Below are 24391 nucleotides of genomic sequence, written 5' to 3' on the forward strand. Positions count from 1 at the left end.
TTTGTTGTGCCTAGAAGAAAATACCTACAGGTAGCTGAAATATAGGGCCAATGCCAGACTAAGAGTTGTAGAAGCACAGGGGATAAGCAGGAAAGTGTCATGCAGATAGATAGGCCTCTCCGAGATGAGAGAGCCTCATGACACACCAGTAATAAAATGGAGCAACAGGCAGGATGTTGCTGTTTTTCACAATGCTGTGAAAAAGAAGGTGGCAAGGGTAGTTTGGAGGCGTAATTTTTTTTCACACATAAAAGGAGACAGAAGAGTATCTTTTTTATACCAGTATCTGTACGGGATGACCACCTCACTTCAGTAGAGGTGTGCCACTAACCACCTAGTCCTCAACAGCATTACTACTTCTCACACCCATAAGGGGTGAATAGTGTCCCACCGAAGAGGCCTGTCCACTTTGGGCAATAGTCCCTGCTGCTTCTACCACCTCGGTTTCAACTTGCAGCCTTGCTTCCTTTTCAGCTTCAGGCGCCACCACTAAATCATTGAACAGCTACATGGCTGTGGCTCCAGTACAGTAGTTTTTGGCTGCAATAGTGAGTGTGATGTAGCAAGGTTGCTTCCTGAACCAAATATATGTGCATTTGGCAGGGGGATGGGCATGGGTGGAAGAGGTCTGACATAATTCTGCGTTACATCCCTTTGCCAAACATATTCAGGGCAAACGTATTTTCTGAGGGCATAAAGTAATTTTAATTATCAAGTCCAACAAGAGGACAATGTATCTGAAAAAACCCCTACCTGTATTCCTAAAAGTTTGAGTGATAACAGCTAGGGTGAGCTGGGACTACAGAAGACAGGAAATTTTGACTATGTTTTAGCCTTTAATGCACATCTTGAATTGTTACATGAATCAGCAAAGAACAAGCTTTCAACCAACTATCTAAGTTATGTTCTGCTTCTGTACTTCCTGATCATTTTCCATCCAGATTTCCATCAGTCTCTTTAAACCACAGTATTATTAAAGAATCTGAGGAAATAACTTCAAGGCTTATTGCTCAAACCATGTACTACTACATCCTTCATATAATGAATTCCACCAAAATTTGACTGGAAACACTATTCAAGATGTTGCTCACCTGAAACTGCTACCTCACTGTGAATGCTTTATTGTGTAGAATGCACCATTTTTGTTTCAAAATTGATCTGTGGAAGTAATAGGAAAACAATTTTTAATCCAGTTTTGTCTTTCATTGGCTATCAGCAAAGGCAGCAGTATCAGTAGCTATGAAATTAATGCTACCAACTAGTTCTTCACTAATAGTATAAGCACTAAGTTGCAGTATCTCTTGCTAAAGCCAAGTATTTTATACTTAGAAATATGAATCAAATTTACATCTAGTGGTGCAACAATATATTCTATTAAATACTATTGTTATGCCTCTTCTTTGACATTGAAGGGTAGAACAGATAACCAGCATTCGTTCTACAGGCATACCCTGTCCTTTTGCCAGCTACATAAATTGTCGATTACAAAACCCACCTTGGAATGTGACAAGTCCTGTAACACAGAACTAGGTTTGAATTTCACAGTATTTTCCAGCTGGGCTGCTGTGTCTGCAGAGCCCCATTGCTTTTAAAGAGCAACTACAGTTACGATCCTGCTTAGTGTGTTTAAAGGTATATAGGATCTGGTGGTGTTAAATGAGAAAAGTTCCTTCTCTTCCAGACATCGTGACAAGCTTTGTCTATAATGGATTAGCTACTTGAGCACTTTTAAAATTTTTTTTAAAAAAGTCCACCCAAACTTGCAGGAATTTTAAATCAATTAAATTCCCTTTTATAGGAAAAGGATAAAAAAGCTGAACTGTGGTACATTATTCAGCATAGTTAGATATTTTGGCAGTTTTTTCAGCAGAAACATGCTACAACAAGACATTCTCTTGTCTACCTCTAACGCAGTTGGTGTAGTAGAAACATGAATTTGATCTGGATTTGCCAAAATAAGTGGATGGAGATGGAAGGATCAAGTTTTCCAAAGACCCACAAAATGGACCCTCTACCAGAAGTCCAAAGGAAGGGAATGCTGTCTTTTATGTGGTGATGATTAGGCATATTTGTGGATAAAATGGTTTTGTATTTCACACATATAGCCAAAGTAACTTCAAAACTATGCAGCATTTCCTTCCTGTGGAAAAAAATACACCTTTTAAAGCTTTGAGGATAAGTATGGTTGCAAAAGCTATTGTGCGTCACATCTGTGACCATAATACTCACACGTTCTCAAAGTCCTTTCAGAGAAGTCTGCCTTGATCCTATAGCAAGGAGACAGCTGCACCTAACAAATGTGAGAGAAAGCATCAGGTACCTCTGTCTGAGCTCTGAAACAAGCAGTGCTTGGGGACGTCTCTTCCACGCAGAGCTGAGATCCTTGAGTTAGATGGGAGCATTACTCCAACAGTTAAGCAACATCAAAGTGACAGCTTTCCTACTTGCTATGTCATGCTATCAATCTGAAATGACTTTGATATCATGCTGGTCACTGGTGGATCCCAGATAGAAGTTCTTCTTCTGTGACCCTGAAGCTGGTGAAAAGATCCATCAATCACCTGAGGAGCATGCCATACTGCTTTAGCTCCAAGCCTCCCTTTGTTGGTGAAAGTGGGCTTTCCAGGCTAGGGCTGTCCCATTTCCTTGCTATGTTACTTACTGCACCTTTTGATTTTGGCTGTTTGGCTTTCTTGGGTGAAACTGGAGGAAGAAGGAGAGTCTAAACTTTTCTTAGGCATCAGAAACTGTTGAAAACCAGGGAAATAAAAGGACAAAGTGATTGCTACCGTTCTGAGCAAAAGTCACCTTGTCACTCACATGGCCCAGTAAATTCAATGCCTGTGTTGCAACTACACAATTCTTTGTGACTCAAACTTCAATGTGTTGTTATAGCAGCTTCTTCAGCTGTTTCTGCAGTCTTTCAATAGTGGTGGAAGACAATACAACCTCAAATTACAGCTTCCACAAAGGACCAGTTCATGAACCCTTCTTCTAAAGAGCATACTATAGATATGCCTGTTCACAATAATACTACCAGTAGCTCTCTTAAACTGTGCTTTAACAACACAAGTAAATATGCTTGTGCCAGTAATACTTCATGAAAGAAGATAAAGAATCTGAACACTCTGGTGCTTTCAGCAAGTTGTCAGAACTTCCTAACCAACAAATGTCTCCAGCAGCAGAGACATTAGTACAGACCACTTTTAGCAGCAGTTTAAGCAAAGGTGGCTAAATCAGAACTGTGCCAGGACACCATCTATTAGTGTGGCTCCATTGTGGGGAAAGGCAACATCCAGCAGCAAAGAGAGAACAGCTTGAGACAGCAATTTTTTTAATACCATTTCCAGCTAGGTCTCTGAAAGTATGTCTGATTTATTAACTACTAGTTACTCAGTAAGTGCTGACCTGCTATGTCTGCCTAAACTCTGATAATGAAAGCAGCAACTTTTGTGTGCTCAGTGTGCCAGTGGAAAATGTCTATATGCAGAGTGATTCTTACTATAACAGTTCTGCTATAAAATTCCTTTGAATAAACTGTCATCAGCAACACATTGTGGTCAAGGAGGGGTTGTTCTGTTTTTTGAATAAAGTCCTACTGGTTAGGTTAATTCAGGTATTGGGGAAGAACACATACAATGGGATTTAGCAAAATTTGGAATGAGATCAGCAGAATCAAGTCAGAATAAAAACTTTAGCATACTGTTAACAGTGCTAAAAATGGATCAGGGTTTCTTCCTTGCCTTGGTCAGACTCCTTTGTGGGAAAATAACTGGCTTGTACTTCAGATGGCTTTTGGCATAGACCTTGATATGGAACTAAACAACTGATGCACATTGGATTGCTTCAGGCTGTATGACATTTTAGACAATTGAAATGAATGCTTTAGGTAAGTCAAATTAAATGCACTTAAAATAACTCGATATAGAATGTATCTTACTTATTTGATATCATTAACATCGTGCAGAAAATGACCTTACAGAAGTAATAAAAATAAGCTTCACTTATAACCCTTCTTACACTGGTGTTTTCTTGCAGTACCCAGTATTTCTGAATTTCTCCTGCATTTCATCTATGCTTCCTGGTTTGAGGTCTTGATTGTAGTGCTTCGGGATGCTGAACTAAATTTCCATTGGTTAACTGATTAAACCACTTTAATTAATATCAACAGCAGCAGAGGTTGAATAACACTGTCAGTGGAAAAGGAGTATTGTGGCCTGTTGGCTCTATCAACTGTTAGTTGGCGTGAGATCCCTCTAGAGGGAGATGTCCCTCTACAGACTGTTTTTTTGTGCGTGTGTGCTGGAGCAAGACCTATTCATTCTCGGCAAGACACCAGCTAGGAAATGAAGTCTTAGTCTTGATTAGCAAACCAATTAGGAGTATTCTGTAAACACAGGTGTGGCTGGTCACTAGTGTAGAAAATTTATAGTCTTGTTTGATAGGATGCATTGCAGGAACCAGCGTTCTAGTCTACTAAGCTTTTGGTCTTTATTTGAAATTAAAGGCAAGGCAATGACTGGACCGTAATGTACAGCTGAACTTCCCAAGAAGAATAAGCTTTAGGATGCAGCTTCTCTATCTTTACCACTGTTTTGTGTGAAATACCTGTTTTAATCTTGGTATCCAATAGTCATTTTGATGTTCTAGCATCTATTACTCAGTGGCTCCTCCCCGTTTAAAATAACATTCTGCATTTCTTTATATGAAACAGTGCCTGCAACACATACTACAGACCCATAAGATATATGATCCAATAAGATTAGGCCTTTGTCTATGTTTTTTGAAACTGCCAAAACATCCAATGCATTAGCACACTGCAGAATATTTAGAGCAGAACTTGCAGAAGTAGGTTCTGCTGGTAATGAATTGACAACGCTAATTCCTGGAGGCCAAAATCTGCATGCCCCTTCGCTGACATCTGTTAACTAGCTAAATCTGTAATGGGATATTATTGTTAATTTTGAAATTAATAAGTATATTACTGTCTGTATTTACTGGGAATGTGACAGATACTTAGTTGAATTGATACTTCAAAATACTATCTTTTGCAGTCTGAGACACAGTCGTTACTTGGTTCTGTTGCCGCTAAATAAAAAATTGCAGTCTTATTTAAAAGGCATAAGTTGAAATATTTTTTCTCTTAAAATCAATAGTACCAGAATCCAAAATATCTGGCTATATAAAAACTGAAGCAATTCAGATATGTTTGTAACAAGAAAACAAATTTATTGATTTTAAAAGACAAGACACAATTTCGTTTTGAAAAACACAAGAAAGCTAGCCTGAGTTCAAGTCTGAAATATTCAGAAAAATCCTACTGTCTTTAGTATGTTCCAGTCATTTTTTTAAACAACACACTAAAAGTTAATATATATTTTTATAATTATAAAAGTTCCCCAGTTATTGTACAGTACACAATACAAATTGCCCACAAACTATTATTTAGCTCCTGCCAGTTTTGAGAGGACATGATATACTAAAAGATTTAGCATTTCTCACAAAAATCACATCAGGAAATACGTATTTACAAAATCAAATACATTATACAAAAAAACCATCACGTTATTCTGTAAAGATGTCTTCTTTAAATAATTAAAAAGTATATTCAACTGTAGTCCAAAAACTGGAAAAGAACATTACATTATCTCACACATACAATCTACAAAAAGTTGCTTACCTCATTTACATAATATATTCAGTCAACTGGAAAATAAAAGTTTGAATATGTCCTAGTGTTATGATGTTTCTGTGCTGTGGGACTGAATAATGTAATCTGCCACTTACTAAGTGAAATTTAAATGATGGCACTTAAAAAAAATACAGTATAAAATAAATGCAACAAAAGAAGTTTCCTAGAAGGTAAGAAGGCCCTGAGTGATGACAAAATTACTGATTGGTAGCTCTAGAATTAACCTAATTAAAGTTTACCACCTCAGGCACAATTTTCCAAGTTTTTGAAAGGCACTCAAAGTTTAACAGCCTCATTGATTATTAACTGTAAATCCAAATTTTCAGTGAAGATGAGTGGAAATGGGCAACTTGCTTTGGTACAAAGTGATATTTTCCTAGCATATTTTAAATTGCTTAATTGGGTTACTTTAAGATGGATATTTCATGTTTAAACACAAGGCAATCACTTTAATATTGTATTGAAGGAAACTTTATTTGGGGAACCCTTCAAGTATTCTTTGTGTAAAAATCTCTTGCTGGTATCAGTGAGTCAAAAACAATTGAACTGAGTTCCTGGTAAATACCAATCCATGCGAGGTTGTTCCTCCGAAGCCTAAATTCCTCTCACAGAGACATTTATTATTTAAGAGTAAAATTCATCCAGAACTGAAAACTCCTGTAACATGTTTGCACCATAATCAAGAAAGTGCTTAAGAACATATAAAGAACATTTTCCTGATTTAGATTTAAGTGAGGCTCATTTGATGCTCATAGGCTTGTTCCAGGCCTTCTTTTTGCAGTGAATTTCAGCCTTAATGAGCAATCTAGAAGAACAGTTCTTACCAAATAATTAACTACTCAGGGCTTCCAATCTCAAAATGATAATTTAATTTTTCAACAGGAAAAGAAACAAAAATCAGAATAAAACAAGAGTTAAAATGATCACTTTCAAACCAAGGCATATTTTACTTCAAACAAACACTAGGCAGTCACTTTGTAAGTGGCTTTTACTATTTCTTAGTTAAACTGGTAAATCAAACTCAGGTCTACTGGCACATAAAATCACTAGCAGCAATGATCAAGGCATGCAAACTCAGAAGCATTTACAGTAAATTATGAATAAAAAAAGTTTTTAAATTAAAACCCTTTGAGTATTGCATTTATGTTAATTATGCATGAATTAATTGACTAAAAATGTTTACAACTTACTTGCACTATACTACTGACATAATTCCATTAAATAACTTAAAATGAGACCCTTTTTTTTTTGCCCTCAGCTAGACTTAAATAAGTACAGCTGCACTTAGCATTTGCTGACTGATTGATATTGCAAGAAACCAGTAGAAAATGTATTGTACTCTCACTTAGTAAGATGGCATTTCTATCTGTAAGTTCAAAGAATCTCTACTTGCTACTACACTTGCTCCCTTGCTTTTGTAAGCAGTATTCATAAGAACAAAGGGGCTCTTTAAAATGCCAAAAGGCTTGTGCAATTTCTAGGTTGCTTTTAAAATTCTGACATTCAATAAGGGCCACGCAAACTGTACCCCTGTAGATGAAGATGTATAAAATAACTTCATCTTTTAGCTAGTCATTATTGCAGTGACTGAGTTTTAAAAGGAATATCAACATAAGTTTGCACTTATGTTCTTGTTTATCAAAAACACTGCCAAAAATTTCAATGCAAACATATCAAATATTCTGCAAAATTTATTCTTCTTCATTAAGCCTTCTTTTAATCCTAAAGATTCTCTTTTACAGTACCAGAGTATTCCAATACTAACCTACCGCAGGAGATTTTCAGAATAGTCTGAATACATTTTCTAAACCTTTATCTTCTAAAGGCATCTTAAAGTAGACAACTTCATATATGTAGAAACATGTTTGATTTTCTTTATATATTTATGCAATTATGAAAACAAGGGAGCTGAACTACTGTTTTCTATTAGACAGTATATGTCAATGGCAGTGCATATATTGCCTACATCTATTGAGCCTCCTATAACAAAACCATTCCCGTATAGTATGCAAGTATTTACTTTAAACATAATTTAAAAAAATTCTACAACACTATCAGCTATTTCAAAGTATATGCTCAATGGATTAATTAAATTATCTAAAAAGCTTTGTTCCCATCATGTTACTTACAATGCTCAAAGGGTTAATGCAAGGCATTATATCAAATTAATTTTCTAATACTAGAACTAAGCACTGTGTTTATGCTTCTATTCCAGTTTTTATTATTTGTTTGTCTCAAATCACCAAACAAATTAGCAGAGATACTATAATTCCATTTATTGATTTATTTTAAACCATATACAAAAAGGATGTCCTGTTATAGACAAGGGCCCAATTTTCAGAAATTCATACTGCTCTCTCAAATGAATGTTTTAAACTAAAAAAATTATTGTTGTATAGTTATATAACTAATAAATCTATTTTTCATCAGCACTTTTATGGCTATCTATGGTTGTTTTCATTTTGTAAAAACATTCTGCATTAAATTGGATAGCAGTGCATTGCTAATATAAAATTTTTTTCTAAACAGTGCAGATGTCAGTTAGTGAGAATGACAAAGATAGCAGATCATTCGTCCTACAGAAAACAAGGTGAACAAAAGAAGTGTTCCTGGTATTTAAAAATACCTCACTTTAAATTATATTTTTATATAGACCTATACATTCCTGAATGACAGAACATTATCTGTTTTCTTATTTTTGAACTAAAGGCATTAATGCTGTAAATCATCATTTTATAGGTAAATAATTTAAAATCTGTTTTCCAAATTTTTATGGAACTTTTTTAAAAGAAGGTGCCTAGAGCATGCTGCAGTACAAGAGGAAAACACAGAAATAATTGAAAACAGAAAAAAAAAAGCTTTAAAACTGATTTAGCATGAGAAAGATGAAAATGTAACAACAAATTTTAATAAATAGAAAACTTTTGAAAATTGGGCCCTGTGTTTTGAAAAGGTAGTTCAACAATACCCATTCCCCGACACTGTTCACTGTGCCATTTGTGCTAATGAGGGAAATGCCTCTAAAATAATTATTTTGGATTCCATGTCAAGATTAGATAAAACACATAAACCATGTCAACTCTCATAATGTCTACCCTGTGGATACATGCTACACCTCTCCAGAGCACTAACAATAGAGTTCAGAGCTGGTATGGCAATGCAACCGCATGCTACACATTACAGAATATGGATTGAGGTATTCGTATCTCTGTAGTCTAATGATTACTAAACTCCAACTATTAAATAGCAAGAGTGTGCAAAATGTTTTATCTAAGTGTTTGATTAAAATTTTAGTAAATGTAAAAATAAAACAGAAGACCCCCTAAATCTGTAAGTATATAACGCAGCTTACAGTAACATAGTTCTAAAAAACTCTGGTAAAATCTTTAGAATTTAAGCATAGGAATACAGACTCCATTCAGTTTTCTGAACCTGGGATAGTTCCAATTTGTTTTGATAACTCATTGTTTTTAGAAGCTATGAAATACATTCCATTTTTGTATTCAGATTTTTGTTCAGTTTTGTTTTGCACTTTGTGAACACTGAACAACTGAGTGGAATGGGGAGCTAAATAATGAAAGATACTCAGGTCCCACCTTTTTTAGCAATCTAGATTTACCTATTACAATCATACTCTTTTCTCAGCAACAACAAATCCAACATTAAACCAAGAAAGGACAATAATAAGAAAACATTATAGGTCCATCAACACAAAAATTGAAACAAGTACTACAGTATTAAAAAAAGCTGAAAATGAAAAAAAAAAGTTGAATTATTTCGCTTTATTTTACTTGTAAACATCTTATAATGCACAATGAAGGGGAGTAAATATTTATCACAGCTTAGTTTTAGCATTTTTGGTGAAGGGTACAGATGTGCTGATTTCCAAGGGAAAATCAGGACACACTGAGCGATATATGTGAGAACAAAATCTATAATGAGATTCAGTGCATTTATGAGTGTAGAAATAATGAACATAAACCTCACTTCCACTTTTTACTGAGGCAAAAGCCATCTACTGACATTAGTAGGAATTATGACTACGTAGAATGAGCAGGATGGGTTCACCTCCCAATTCTGCAAAGGAATTAGAATTTAATTTTGTACACCAATAATGTTAGGACATTTTAGTTGATGTGCAGCTGTATTTGGAGTGTATGTAAACTCTAGCAAAAAAATTGGTTGCTATAAATACGCTGTTCATTTTACATGCTCTTCTCCCATTTGGTATATATGACTTTAAAGTCATTTTCAGACACACTAGATAAACCAAAATAAAATAATCCCTAATTCTCTTATACAGTCTTTTCTGTAAAGTTGATATTTTTGTGCTCTCCTTCACTTTTTGGCTTATTTATTTCCAGAATTTTAGTGTAGCAAATTCATGTGTCTGCATAATTAAATGTTTAAGAAGAAAAATTTGAGTTGTTTAATGTCAATTAATATGATCTCTATAAACTGTCATTCTTTAATGATTAAAATGTAATATCTGGCTGATACCCCACAAAATATAGAAATTGAAAACATGCACTGCATTATGTACCTGCTCATTTATTTCTTTTTAATTTTTAAAATTAAAATTTTTAATTTTTAAAATTAAAAGTAGGCAAGGTTTTAGAAAATATATAATCATGCTTGGGACTATGGTCAATCTATTTTGACATTTGAAGTTGGTATTAAAGCTAGTTTTGCTTTCCAAATTCCCAAGCAAATTTTATTTGTAATAAAGTGAAATCCAGCTAGAAATCAGAAAAAATAGGTTTATTGTCATTCTAAGAGGGATATTAAAATCATTTAATAATAAAAAAATCCTTTTATTCTTTTGAAGGCTATGTAACCTGTCCTTACTTCTTAGGGAATTTGAAAATGACAGGCACACCTTGTTGAATTAATTTAAGAGTTAAGAATAACAAAAAGTACTAAGTCTTAGCTTCAGTTCTGTTTAAGGCACCATGTAATAGCCGAGGTACAATGATCCCTGATGTACATTCTTAAATGGCAATGGTCCATCTAGCCACCTATTCAAATTCTACACAATTGGGAATAAGTACAAGTGAGGTGTGCCAGTTACACTGCCTTATCTAATTTTTGTAAAAATTTAAATCCACTTTAACAACAAGGAAATATTTTTGAAAGGAAAATGATGCAGGTTGCTACATTCCTTGCATTCTATAAATCATCTTTTCTAAGAGCAGCAGATTGAACCACTAGTAGGAAAAGACCTGGAATAGAAGAAAGTCATCCAAATGGAATGTTTTCCTGTATGTCCAGCTCAGCATAAGTAGCACGTACACTTAAAATTAATAATAATAGTAATAATAATAATAATAATAATAATAATAAAGTCACTTCTTTTTTAGCTTCAGTTTCTAATAACTACATTACCACTCAACAGCCAAAAGCACCTGTTGAGTGGCCCCACATATAGAATCAGTAGTCTTCAAAACAGAGGAACTGGTATGCAAATAATATCTGGAACTGTTGATTTTAAAGGAAGCTTGCATTGTTTACATGATGGTCAGATAATTAGGTACGTTTATGACGTACATATTACCACATTCTGTTAAAATTCTGTCATTTAAACTTGCTTCTTGCTCACAGAAAGAAACTACGAGATCTTCCCAACCCTCCAGCATTATTACAAAAATTCCCCCTGAATGCTCACAATTTTATCAAAATAGTGTCTTCTTGTTGTCCAATGAAAAGCACCTTTTATAACAAATTTGATACATCTGCTGTCAAATAAGTATGCCTCCAGTGTAAATCAAAGAAAATAGTTCTTTTGATATTTCACAGAAGTGCATCTAATTAAAAACTTATCTATATGAAATAATCGTCGTAACTAATAATTAACATTAAAATATTTTAAAAAAACTATGAATAAATTTAAATTATTATAAGACGACAAAAACATTAACATTAAGCTTTGCAAAAATCTTCCTTGCATTTGATACTAAGAAAACTCTTCATATTCAGCGGCCAATGTAAAACGATTCTGTTTACAAAAAATCTCTTTTTTTATTTAAACAGATCTGGCAAAATACATACACCCATTCCATTTAACAACTCCAATAAAATAATGTTCAGCACAGCTAAAATTTGACAACAGTCGACCTTCAGACTTATTCTCTTTATTTTTTTTCAGATTAAGCCCAAAGGGCTAATGTAATGGGGTGTGTGTCGGTGGGCAAGGTTTCATATTAGACCGCAGTATATGTATTTCCAGTAGCACTGCATTGTCGGATAGTCTGGGTAGTTGAAACAATGTGCTCATTATGAATTGGGTTCAGGAGGTTCTGCTGTACTCCACTCTCAAGCACTGGCTGCATGCAGCCAACCTGGAATGCCTGGTTTAGCTCCGTTTTCTCCCTCTTGGCTTGTGGCTCTCCATTTTCATCCAGCTCTTCATCTATTTCACTTTCTACTTCACTGCCCTCATCTGCACAAACAAACCACCATGAAACTAGCATGAAGGGAAAAAATTCTAATACAAGGGCCTTTATTTTGCAAATAATAATTGAAATACAAAAATACAGGGAAGAGTAGCAATCTGATAAAGCACAAAATGAAAATATAAAATTTTAATGGAAAAAGTCAATGATTATTTCAGATAGGTAAACAGACTCTCAGTGTTGATCACTTGAGTTATACTCTGCTGATACAGTGTATGGAAAAAACAATTGCAATCTCAAAAACTATTTCTGACAATGTTAACTTCATATTGCAAAATGCCTCTTATCTCCAAGACTTGATGAACAAAAGAGTTGTTACTCTTAGTTATAGATAGGGAAACTGAGGTGAAAAGATTTGGGGTGACCTGACCCCAGATTTTGACATACATTCTTATACTGACTAGTTGAGTGATCTGGGGTCAAGTCACCCCAAATCACTCAACTAGTCAGTATAAGAATATATGTCAAAATATGGCATGAAGAGGTTATAAGGAACTAATTTCTTTTTGTCCTCTTCACTGTCAAGTTATCTGACAACTACTTGCATGCAATTCTGCCTTCTTCACTTAGTGAAAAATTTACTACAGATAAACATACATAAGTATGCTCCTGTCTTTCTTCCCACAGCTGTTACCCTCCTCTGTCCTATCAGATACAACTAAAACCTGTGTAAAAATTTGTGTCAATCGTAAACATCTTCAAAATATATTCTTATTTTAAAACAAAACTACAATATTCTAGTCATTATTATAAGCTGCATATTACATGGATAGCTTATTGTATCCAAATAATATATTAACGTATCCATATAACATATACATACACTTTAAAGCATGATACAGCTCTAAATTCTGTTTTACTGTATTTTTAAAACATAAGGACTTGTTTTGCTCAAAGAGACACATTAGTTCTATACAGAATTATATGCTGGAGAGATTAAAATGCTTACCTTTATCCATATTTCCAGGAGACACAGCATTTAAATCGCCAAACTGCAAAATAAACAATAAAAAAACTGGACACAGTCTTAGGCAAATGTGAACTTAGAGTATCTGTGATGGAGCAGATGTGTGCTCCACTGGTTTGAGGCTAGCATTCAAATGCAGGATCTTGGCTGCAACCACATCCATAGTACAGCAATTCATTTTCCATTCCATCCTAGTCTTGTGCTTATTAAGACAATTATCACTAAGTAAACCCTGAAAAATTAAAATGGGGAAATATAAACTTTTTCAAGATTACTTCATCAGGGCCTTTGTTGCTTAAAGTGAGCTATTTCTGTGTTGTATAAAGGCATAAATTATGACAGATACTTGCTCTGAACTGCCAATATTTTAACAAAAAGCTCTGTTAAAAATTTCCCAGAGACAACTTTAATGGTGCTGGAACAAGAATGACGGTGTGTCACAGTGTTGCAAATCTACCTGTAAGGTAGATGAAAGGCCCTGCTGAGAAAGGGTTACAATCTGGTAACCGATTTACTTACATCAAAAAAAGACCTTTTAAAAAAAGTTGCTTACAAGCTAGATGTACAACCTTTCTCCCTTTGCTTCCCTGAATCCTCTAAGTTTCTCTTAAATAAGAATCAGCAGAGCAAAATGCCATCAATGAATCTCAAATGAAAGGAGTACATTATTTAGATAAATACATTTCTAACCACAAATGATGATGAAACCCTTCTTTTTTCAGGAGAATTTTGCCAATACCTGTGTCCAAAGCTGGGAGAAAATTGAGAATGCTTTGCTCAGCTGCAACACCAGTTTATACTGTCTTACAGTGTTTGTCAGACCATAGTCTTACAGTGTTTGTCAGACCATAGTCTTAGATTTCCTCATTTTATTTCAGTCACAGTCATTGAATACACAGAAACATGAGACGACATGCATTTAATGGGCACTTACTACTTCTGTTCTGCCCCTCTCACCTCCAAAAGTTTTGGGTTACTTACTTCCTCATAGTATCTCCATCTTCAGTCTACATAAACTTTTTAGAAGACCCTACACTACATTTGTGTCTAAAACATGCAAAGTCTGTTAAGAAGACAAGAATGTAGTAACTGTATATTTCTGTAGAACTTTACTGCAAATATAAGAAAGAGATGAAGCAAATATACCATTGGTGGGTCACTAAGCAGAAACACTGTTATTTAGTCTTTCTGAGATATGTCATGCCACATGATATAAAATCATTTGATAAATAAAGCTGAGATATTTCCAATTTCTCTTGTAAGTACAGCATCTATTTATAGTATTTAATGAGCCTATCAATATAACTTGAGAGAAGAATAATACCTGATGCCAAATCAACTCGCAAAATGACCTGCAATTTATTGGTAACATAGACTATGATATAGTGACTCCCAAGTGTAAAAATGTAACAAATCTGTCCTATTAACTATCTAGCATATTTTCAAATATATCCATTTTCCAGCACTTTTGAAGTGCAATTCTTTGATGACAAGTCATGCATTCCTCACCCTCCACTCAAAATAAAAGGTTAGATGAACTACTGGGAAAAAAGAGGGATGAGATTAACTTTGCCTTGCAAATGCCATAGATGAGTATAAAAAACTGGTTATGAATTGAGACTCTTGTTCTATTTTTTAAACCAACAGTTTTTGAAACACGTGTATGAAAATCAACTGCGTTGCAAACCTCTGTGTATGTCTTTGCTGGTTTTATTACATGTATGTTAACAGTACCATACAAGCCAAGATTCTGCACATAAGCCATCCTTCTGAAGTCAACGGGGGTACTCAGCTCACTTGTGTTAACATTTGTGTGGGAATTCAAAACGAGTGCAAATACAGGTAAACAGATCCATGTAAGCAACACTTTTGTATTACTCTGTTCTTTTTTAATTTTCATATAAAATATTCAGTTCTCAAAAACTGGAAAAGGTTGTATGTTGATCAACATTTTTCAAACTGTGCACATGAATCTGTATGCAGATTTGTAAAGAAGCAAGGTCATTTGGAAATAATTGGTTGTTAGAATGCAATGTGATTTTAGTACTCTGACAATAAACCAATGAAAGAAGTTTGAAACTGTTGTGTGTATTTGTAACCCAATCTATTGTTATATTGCAGAACATCCTACAGCTCCACATTTAAAAAATACTCAAAGACATATACCCAAATTCATCACTAAATCTATCAATCTAGTCTCTTACATATTATCTTACCTCTCCCATAACTGCAATAGGTGTCTCTCCTGTTGCCTGAGCAACACGATGTTCTACTAAGTAAAACATGTATTCATCGTAAAGCAAGCGGATCAGATGAAAAGAGCCAAAGCTAGCAGCACTGCGCAAGGTTAAATCTCGAATCACCATTGAGCTATTCAAAAATAGAAAAATATATATTTATGTATTATATGTCATAGTAATTTTAACACTTATCCATGTAGACATTTCACCTCAAAACCAATATTCTCAAAAGCAACATTATCCACAAACGTCTGATCTATGTTGTCTTCGGAAGGAGATCTCCAGAAAAGGCAATAATTTGCTTCTCTTCTTCTTCTTCTTCTTGGAAGGTATTGTTGGACATCACATTACATAAGAAATAGCCAGATTGTTTTGTTTTCAGTTCTTCTTTGTTTTGATATATGCATAAGTACCAATACTTGAGCATGTGTAAAACCTGACTTGAAAAAACCTTTGTTGAAAACTTGAACAATAGTGTCTCTTGTGTCCACCTTCCCAATACAAAGGTTTTAATTGCTATGATTTTAAAACTTTGAAACTTAAAATTACAAAAAGATAGGCTTCTGTGTACATATTATATTGACAAATTCTGATATCTTCAGCAAGTAGTTGCTACAGTCATTTTCAAGGAACGAGGTTTACTCTGATAACTGTTTCAATAAGCAGCTAACATGGAATGCTTGTCTTAATGTTCTTTTTACACATTAAAACCAGCTTTTGTCTTCCTTATCTAGTAAACATAGATACCACAGTGTTTGAATAAATAATATTAAAAATAGTGGCTTAACAATTCAGTAGTTATTCAACCCAAGAATTTCATATTATGTTTCTAACTCAGGACAAAATTCCACCTGCGTTCATTTGCACATGGCCTTCAAAACAATAAACAAGGATCATTTAAGTCCCTGATGATTTGCAAGTAGCCCCAAGTTCAAGGTTAACAACAATAATCTTCTGAAAAAAATCACATTTTTCACGACTTAGCAAGTAACTGTTTGATATTTACATCTTTCAACTTCACTACAGTGAACTCAGTAAATAAAAGAATAGTTAGAAAGTTTTAGAAGTCTATTAAAACTACCTGTAGAAAGACCATTTTAACAGAAATTGCCGTGCTGCTTTAGGAAAGCTGGGTCTTCCTTCATATGGTTTCAACGCTTGCATCATTACATTATCAAGCCAGGCAGCCCACTGCTCCAGAGTGCTCTGCTGTTGAAGAGTCATCTTGAAATCTGTTTCTAGTCTCTGAACCATGTTGTCATCACACTGGCACACCCAGGAAGCCTGCTCCTGTTACAACACAAGGCAACTCTTGAATTAACAATATATAAGCTAAAGCACAGAATGTAATTCTTTCTCAAAGATTAAGCAATTCAAGGGATGAAAAGGACAAACCCCACTTACTAGACAAACTAAGAAGCAGTTTTTATTTTTATGTCTATCATAATTTTGTTGAAAGCAAATGGGTGGGAAAAGCATAACATGTAAGAGCAGACACAATAAAGAAATGAGAACAAACAATAGAAATGACAAAAGTATGTTGTAGTTTTCCACATCCGTTTTCAAAAAAGGCTTCTACTTTCCTCATTCATCACTTTTCTACTGAAATATTTTGGACTTGTCAGTTTTCTTCTGGAACAACAGGCAGGGCAAGCAGGAAGAACAATTAAATGGGGGGTTAAAGTAATAAAAGAAGGAGCAAGAAATCAAGTGCAAGGTTCCTTTTGTTCTAAAGAAGTTAAGCTTAAAGACAATTTCTGTTATATCACCTTATAAAAGAAAGCTTTGCTTGAAAGAATTGTTTTGTTTGCTGACTATAGGCAGTAATAGATTACACATTACTTAAAGTACAACACAAACTGCACACAAATGGAGAAACACACTCTGCATACAATAATAAGCAATTTAGTGACTGTTACCAAGTTTAAATAAGGCTAGCTGGTCAATTCAGAAACTAAGAGACAAAAATGAAGACTCACTATCTGCAAGCCATGTCCTTAAACTCTAGCTCATTCACAGGCTCTGTATCTATGTTAACATATTAAAATACTTAATATACTGTACCTTTGGTCGAGTACTCTTGACTAACTTTTGTTAGGATTATTAACAAGTGAGTTAAAACACTCGTTCACAAGGAAAAAGGGCAAACACAGAACTACCAGTAATCTGGAACATTTCACTTTTCTGGGCAAAAGGAAAAACATACTTTTCCTTGGAGGAGCAGAAACATGGAGAAATTAAGCTTAGTAAAAATATGAACTTACATTCTATAGCTAACTGGAAACTAGTTCTAATCTCTTCTAATCTAATCAATTACTCAGGAGATCTTGTAAATTTAAGCATAGGCACTTAGATACAAAGTATACTAATGGTATTGTCTTTGAAATAATGAAACAGTCTCTACTAAAACCAATGTTGTGCATTTAATAGCTTTTAGAGACATTCAGAAACTACGCTACTATCTAAGATCTAATATAATTTATGCTATTACTAAGACGTGATTCATGGTACCCATTCCAAGAATTTATTTGCTCTACATTGACATAGAAGTTGGAAAAATATGTGCACTTCAAGACAGTAAATGGAAGCAGATAATGGTTCTGAGCTCTTACTTTCCTAAAGTGTAAGCTGTCACATTTGGACTGAATCACTGCATATATGAATCAGCAAAATGTTCTTACTTCACTTTCTTTATAGAATAATGACAGCTAACAATAATGTTCAAAATCATAGAGGAAATAACACTGGTTTTTTTTTTTAAAAAGGCCTGTTATTTAAAGCTACATTTTACCTGAACGTTGGCAAAATCAACACGGTTAAGATCATTGAGCATCTGGTTGATTTGAGAAGTATTTTGAAGCACAGCACGAGCTGCTTGAGCCAGGTGATTAAGAGATGTGTATCTTCGCAGAGTCTGGGCAAAGGCACTTACAGCGGCAACCTATGAAAAAAATTAATTTATTTTTACATATTGTACTCTTTATCTGTAGATTAATTCTACAGATTGAGTCTTTACCTTCATTTTAATATTCTATATTAACGAGTCCTCATAGGTGAATTATGTCTGTGTAGCAGATCAAATAATGTCTTCCTTATAATTTTTTGACAAAGCTTATTTACTCTCCCATTATTTGATGCTTGATGCTAAACATGAAATTTAGCAATAAAGTTAAAATGCTACTGCTTTTAGATGCTACTGCCCACTTGGTTTGCCATTGCAAGAATAATACTGCAACAGTTTTGTCTACCTTGGTTTGTATCATCCTCTGTGGAATATTGTTCATGGCATTTGAAAGCCAACCTTCAAGGCTTTTTGCAAAATTGCGAATGGCTTGGGTCAAGGCACCTGTGCATTAAAGAATAAAAACAGAATGAAAAGAAAGCAATGTACCTGTCTTGAAATGTTTTGCATTCTCAGTACTTACGTACTCAATGTTCAGGTCCACAGCTTTTACTTACTAAAGGACAAATCCAGTCTAGTTCAAAATGCCTCATTCAGATATAGATTATGCAATAATGACTTTAGTTCTATTTTAATAAACAGTTCTGACCTCCTCACCTAACAATCTTTTAAGAAGTTTGTGACCAGCAGTATTGTTTTGGGCACTCCTATAGAAGAACATTAGTAATTGCATCAGTTTTTGTGATGGCAATTTCCATCACAAACTTTCAGCTTTCCACTTCATCTAAGCACCTCTTCTAAGAGCAAAACTCTGGAAAAAATTCCAGTTATTGGAATACAGCCATTTCCTCAAATAAGCCCAAAGTAACCTTAAGCCATGTCATGGTGCTGCTTGCTTCAGTTTTAAAGAAAAAAATCCCACATGCAGTTCTTACAGATATCACTAATAAGTAAGATGTAGGAGTGTTTTTCACTGACTGAAAGTGAGATTATTCAAATGGCTGTGGAATCTGTGTGCATTTCTGTTTCTTTACTATAGCACCCACAGAACTGCTGAGTGGCTGACAGAGATTTAGAGAGAAATTGAAGAAGCCCTTACAGCAATTTGCACTACTCAAAATACAAGTTTTAATTTTTCAAAGGAGGAGTAGAGGAAGTATTTTTCCAAAGAACTGATCCTGGAAAAAAGAAAATCCTATCTCCTGAGTAGTAGAAACCTCACTTTCCCATACCTGCCACTTGCTCATTGACATAATAGCATCCACTCAGATGGTTGCAAAAAGGAGAAGACAAAAAGAAAAAACCACAGATTTCTAAAGACTAGTAGAGAATGAATGCAACTACAAAAGTGAAGAGGAAAAAACTAGAAAGAGGAAATAATATTTATTTTCAAACTCTTTTAGCTACATGTGAGAAGAAACAGTCTAAGTAAAGATTGACTGGATTCTGTTTATAAGGCTCAATACTCTGGTAGAGTAAGAAATTAATGCTGATAGAACTTGTCTTTGAGAAATGCTCTTTTACCATTTGAATTATTGATGATCCCTTTTTTAATAAAGCTTTCTACTAGCAAAGTAAATTTACTAAAAGAAAAAATGTATTCTTCACAACATCTTTTTCACAGGTCTTCTAATTTGCAGTGACAAGTGGTAGAATACATATCAGTAATTTATATAACTGACCACACATTTGGATGCTTAGCTGAACACGATTTGATCTTACAAAGTATCTGTATTAGCTGAACACTCTGTGGTAACAGGTTTTTTTCCCCCTTGAGGTTTCCACATGAAGAACAAGCTTTTTTCTTCAATCCTGTCAATCACCTCGCTGACTTGTCCTGCTTTGTAAATAATTTCTGTGTGTTTAATAACTAAGCGTGTATTCAATCCCATTTTCTTACCTATAGAATAAGAAAATGCAAACTGGAAGGAATAATGCAAATACTATATGAATGATACTTAGACATTCAGGGAAAATATTACTGCTTTTTCACTTATAATTCGCTTATTATTCTTTTTCACCCAACTATATATTACAAAATTATTTGCATCACTGTAATGCTGGTCTCCTTTAAAAATAAATATGGAAAAGCAGCTCAGACCTCAAGAAAGGCCTTTAACTAGGAAGGAAGAGGAGCAAATGAAAGGAATTCTAAGTTTTGAAGAAATGAAATATCTAAATTAGATTATCAGGCATCAGTATTGTATAGAACAACCATGAATTTCTAATGAGCTTTGGAGATATCATATAAAATACAGAATTTTTCTCATACTCCATCCTTTTAAGTACGCATCTAGCTCTTACCAAAACCTTAAGTACCTACATCCTCAAAGTCTTCTTTTAAGTTCATCTGGCTACCACAGAAAAACAAGAAAACCCTTTCAGAGAATCACATGATGAGTATGGTGCAAAGTAAATGGCCTGAGATAGTTAAATGTTACTAGACACACACCAAATGATGCTGCAATGGCAGTTACCAACAGAAAGTTTGATTTGGATAAGTACCTAAAAAGCTTGAGTTCTCAGCTGAAAACCCTCCGACATGCAAATCTCATAAAAACAAGGCTTTACAGTCTTTCCAGTACTTTGAGTTTTTGTCTGCCTGGAATTGTGTAATACAGTGTGGAAATGTTTTTAGCATAAATTCTCCACCTATGATAGAAACTAACTCACAGGCAAGTTTGTTACAGTCCATTCTGTCACTTGTGAAGGTGCCAAAAGTCCATTTTAAAACGTAATAGCACTGGTCTATTGCCAAAGACATTAGATAATTATGGTCTTTATTCCTGACTCAAATGGACAGCACTTCACTTTTCTTAGGAAAAGGAGTTTTGCTGTTTTATTCACAGCAGTTCTTCATTCATTCTGTGGGCACTAAACAGTTCAGCTCACAAATTTAACACAAAGGTTAAAAATAAAACAATTTTTTCCACAATAGTCTTTTTTTTCCCTCCTCCAGTAATATCTATCACACAGCTGAGTAAGACCGTGACTTTTCTAAAAGAAAAACACTGAAAATCTAGACATGAAAAAAGATAAACCTTAAAAAATCATATGCTTACTTCAAGCACTTTCCAAATTAATATTTTTTTCCTACTTTGAGCAGCTGCTGTCAATCCCTTTCCATTTACTCAGGAAAAAAATCATAAACATGCCTCTGATGAAGCATTTACAGTCACCTTTCGTCTACAGAGTCTAAACTTTCCTGTAAACTGCTGTTTTCCCACAGAGGATGATGAATTTGTCTACTTCACTCAGTTTCACTGTTGTCATAGTCAACCATTAAGCACAACCTTAAGCCTTCCTCTTGGGTCTCTTGTAATGGCTAGAGATAATCTAATTCAAAAGCAGAAATTAAAAAACTAATAATATTTTAAATATTTAACAGTGAAGAGGGAACTTGTATGGCCCATCATAACAGGAAAGCTGACTAGAAAAAGCCATTTAGCTAGCTGATCCTAAAAATAAAAATAAGAAAATACATTAGCTGTCTTCCAAAGGTAGCTCAGTGGGTGGACTTCTGAGCAGAAAACCACTAGACTGTTCACAAAATAGAGGCAGAAGTCTCTTGGTATGAATTTGTCCTGGATCAGATGAGGTGTTTACATCAAGAAGTCTGATAATTATCCCAAAACAGAAATGTCAAACACAGTAGGTATCAATTATTCAAATACAACTGGTAATTCTAGAAAGAAAGAAATAGCATGAAAAGGACCTGATGCCTGTAGGTATTGATATTAAATGATTGTGTCCCATTTTCTTGAAACCCTGTACTGGCAATGCCCAACGCGTCTTATGAAACAAGGCAGGAAGACACTACAAGCTAAGGAGCTATCATATAAAAACTTCTTTAGAGACTGCCAGGCTGTGCAGGAGAAGCAAGTGAAAAGCAAGGCCAAGAGCAGGGTTGATGAAAACCCATGTCTGCACCACCTTTTTATTCAGAAAATAATGTGCTTTTAGAAGAGAAAATTTTAATTCAACCTATTAAATGTTGTAATTAAATTTGTGGGGTTTTGTATCGCCTATCTATTTGTGATAGACTATATTACTCTAAAATTAATATCCTACCTACTCGCACTGTCATTATATAGAAAAGTAAAACATCAAATATAAACTAATGCAAAATAATTTACACAAGTAATGGTTGTCAGTAATTGCACGTGTTTGAGAAAACATTTTTCCTTCATTCTGCTACATAGATGAAAAGATAAATTATGTCATTCTCTACCAAGAACTTACTCTTTCCTTAAAAAAAAAGTAAAACTACCTTTGTAAATGGCTGACCTTCAGATTTTATATCTTTCCAGTTCCAATTTTTTTTTTGTATCATACATAATTTACTAAAGCCTAATTTTATTTCACTGACAAGCAAAAAGTCAATAGAACTTTTTTGCAAGGCAGTACATGCAAATATTCTTATGGAGTACTTATTACTGCTAGAGTCACTATAGCAGAATAGGTGTTCACAGCATGACTAAACAGCTTTGTTAGCTGCAAAGCTACTTAAGGCCCTAATTTTTTAAAAAATATCTATCCAACTTTTTAAAGTGACTACTGTTTTTTCATGGAAAGTATATAATATGTAGGAGTTACGAGGTGTATAGTGGGTTGCTAACATGATTTCTTTATAATATTTAGCATAGCATATGTAATACAATAAATGCTTTATAAAGGAGTTCAACTTTCTTCACATAAATTCATTTTCTACCAAAAATAGCCATAAAAATACACTTCTGGAGCAACGATGGATTCTAGTAAAATTAACTTTGAAAAGAAAGCTGTACTCCTCATAATGGTTGAATGGCCAGACAGTTACTGACATACATGCAGGATGTATGACCGAAAAAACAGTAGACTGGAATAATAAATTAGACCAAAAATTTCTGAGCTGATTTTTCATTGCCTTAACAGTCATTAAAATTGATTTCAGCAGCCACTAACAAGAAACAAAAGACTAACTGTCCAAAAATGGAATCACAAAGATCATACACATTTTTTTCAGACTAATCAAAGATTAATATGTAATGTTTAAACTAAAACCTACTGAATTTAGTGGAAGAACTGACTGACATTAGTGCACATTGGCTCAGGGCCAGAGGACTTATGTCTAAGTCTATCAGGTAGTCTACAAACAGAGTGAAAGGAACACATTTTTACCTGAAAATGTAACACATAGAGAAAAAAGTACCTTTAATATTAAACTATATCTTGAAAACTAGATCTTCCAACTGCACTAAAATCCTCAGTTACTTTTAAAACACAAAGCATACATCAACTCTCAGCACAACTTCCTACACAATAAAATTAAGGATAAATGATACACAATACTTTCCTAACTTCCAAGCTTATTCCTAAAGCTGCCCTGTGAGGCACAAGACCACCACCACCACCATACACATGCATGCACAAAAATCCTTACAAAATGTTTCAGGTGTTCAACTTACTAGGAATAGGTCTAAGGACATCAGGAATGAGAATCTCCACCAAAGCCTGGTACATCACATGGTCACAGTTACACATCCATTTCAGAATAGACTCATTCTTGCACAGAGTAATCAGCTTTGCTTTTGGAAGTCGACTTTCTATTTCACTCAGATTGCTGGTGTGAAAAAATGTAGCAAATGAATAAATGATAATGCATTTACAGCAGGTAAAAACCTGCAATGGGTGTTAAAATGTATTATTTTATAAAGATGTCATAGATGTCTCAACTACACCCAACAGAACTTCTTTACATGTTGTGTCACATGGAAATGGATTTAAAAAATGCCACTATAGCTCTGCTACAGCTCATAAATTATGCAGAGGTATGAATGATTCTTTTGGCTTCAAAGAACTGGATAGAATACTGGGAGAAGAGACCTTTACTGTAGTTGTCCAAGCAAATTAAAAAAATGGACGACACAATAGTTTCAAGACTACACTTTAGCATACACTCAGCCTACGCAGAAATGCCAGACAATATAAATCTAATCTGAAAAATTAGCATATGGAAAAAAAATTATTACTCTGCAGGTAAAACCAGTAAGATTTTTTTTTTTTGACACTCGTATTATATTATCATGAGAAGCAGTAAAAGAAAAGAAACTATTTCACTCAGATTGCTGGTGTGAAAAAATGTAGCAAACAAATAAA

The 24391-nt window shown here is 34.3% G+C and overlaps 1 protein-coding gene across 4 annotated transcripts in view; it reads right to left on the reverse strand.

Moving 5' to 3' along the window:
- Positions 1 to 6546: 6546 nt before the first annotated feature.
- Positions 6547 to 24391, reverse strand: part of RFX3 (regulatory factor X3) — a 124557-nt gene continuing 106712 nt past the window's right edge. For 3 of the 4 annotated variants that reach the window (XM_075021495.1, XM_075021494.1, XM_075021493.1), the window contains 7 exons: positions 23701 to 23855; positions 18600 to 18697; positions 18143 to 18292; positions 16433 to 16641; positions 15328 to 15481; positions 13094 to 13136; positions 6547 to 12131 (listed from right to left, as the gene is read on the reverse strand). In XM_075021495.1, coding sequence (XP_074877596.1) covers positions 11893 to 12131; positions 13094 to 13136; positions 15328 to 15481; positions 16433 to 16641; positions 18143 to 18292; positions 18600 to 18697; positions 23701 to 23855 — 1048 coding nt within the window. In that variant the 3' untranslated portion in view covers positions 6547 to 11892. The remainder of the gene's footprint in view (positions 12132 to 13093; positions 13137 to 15327; positions 15482 to 16432; positions 16642 to 18142; positions 18293 to 18599; positions 18698 to 23700; positions 23856 to 24391) is intronic. The other variant, XM_075021496.1, reaches the window with a different exon arrangement.

The sequence above is a fragment of the Buteo buteo genome, chromosome Z (assembly GCF_964188355.1).
Source record: "Buteo buteo chromosome Z, bButBut1.hap1.1, whole genome shotgun sequence".
Lineage (NCBI taxonomy): Eukaryota > Metazoa > Chordata > Aves > Accipitriformes > Accipitridae > Buteo > Buteo buteo.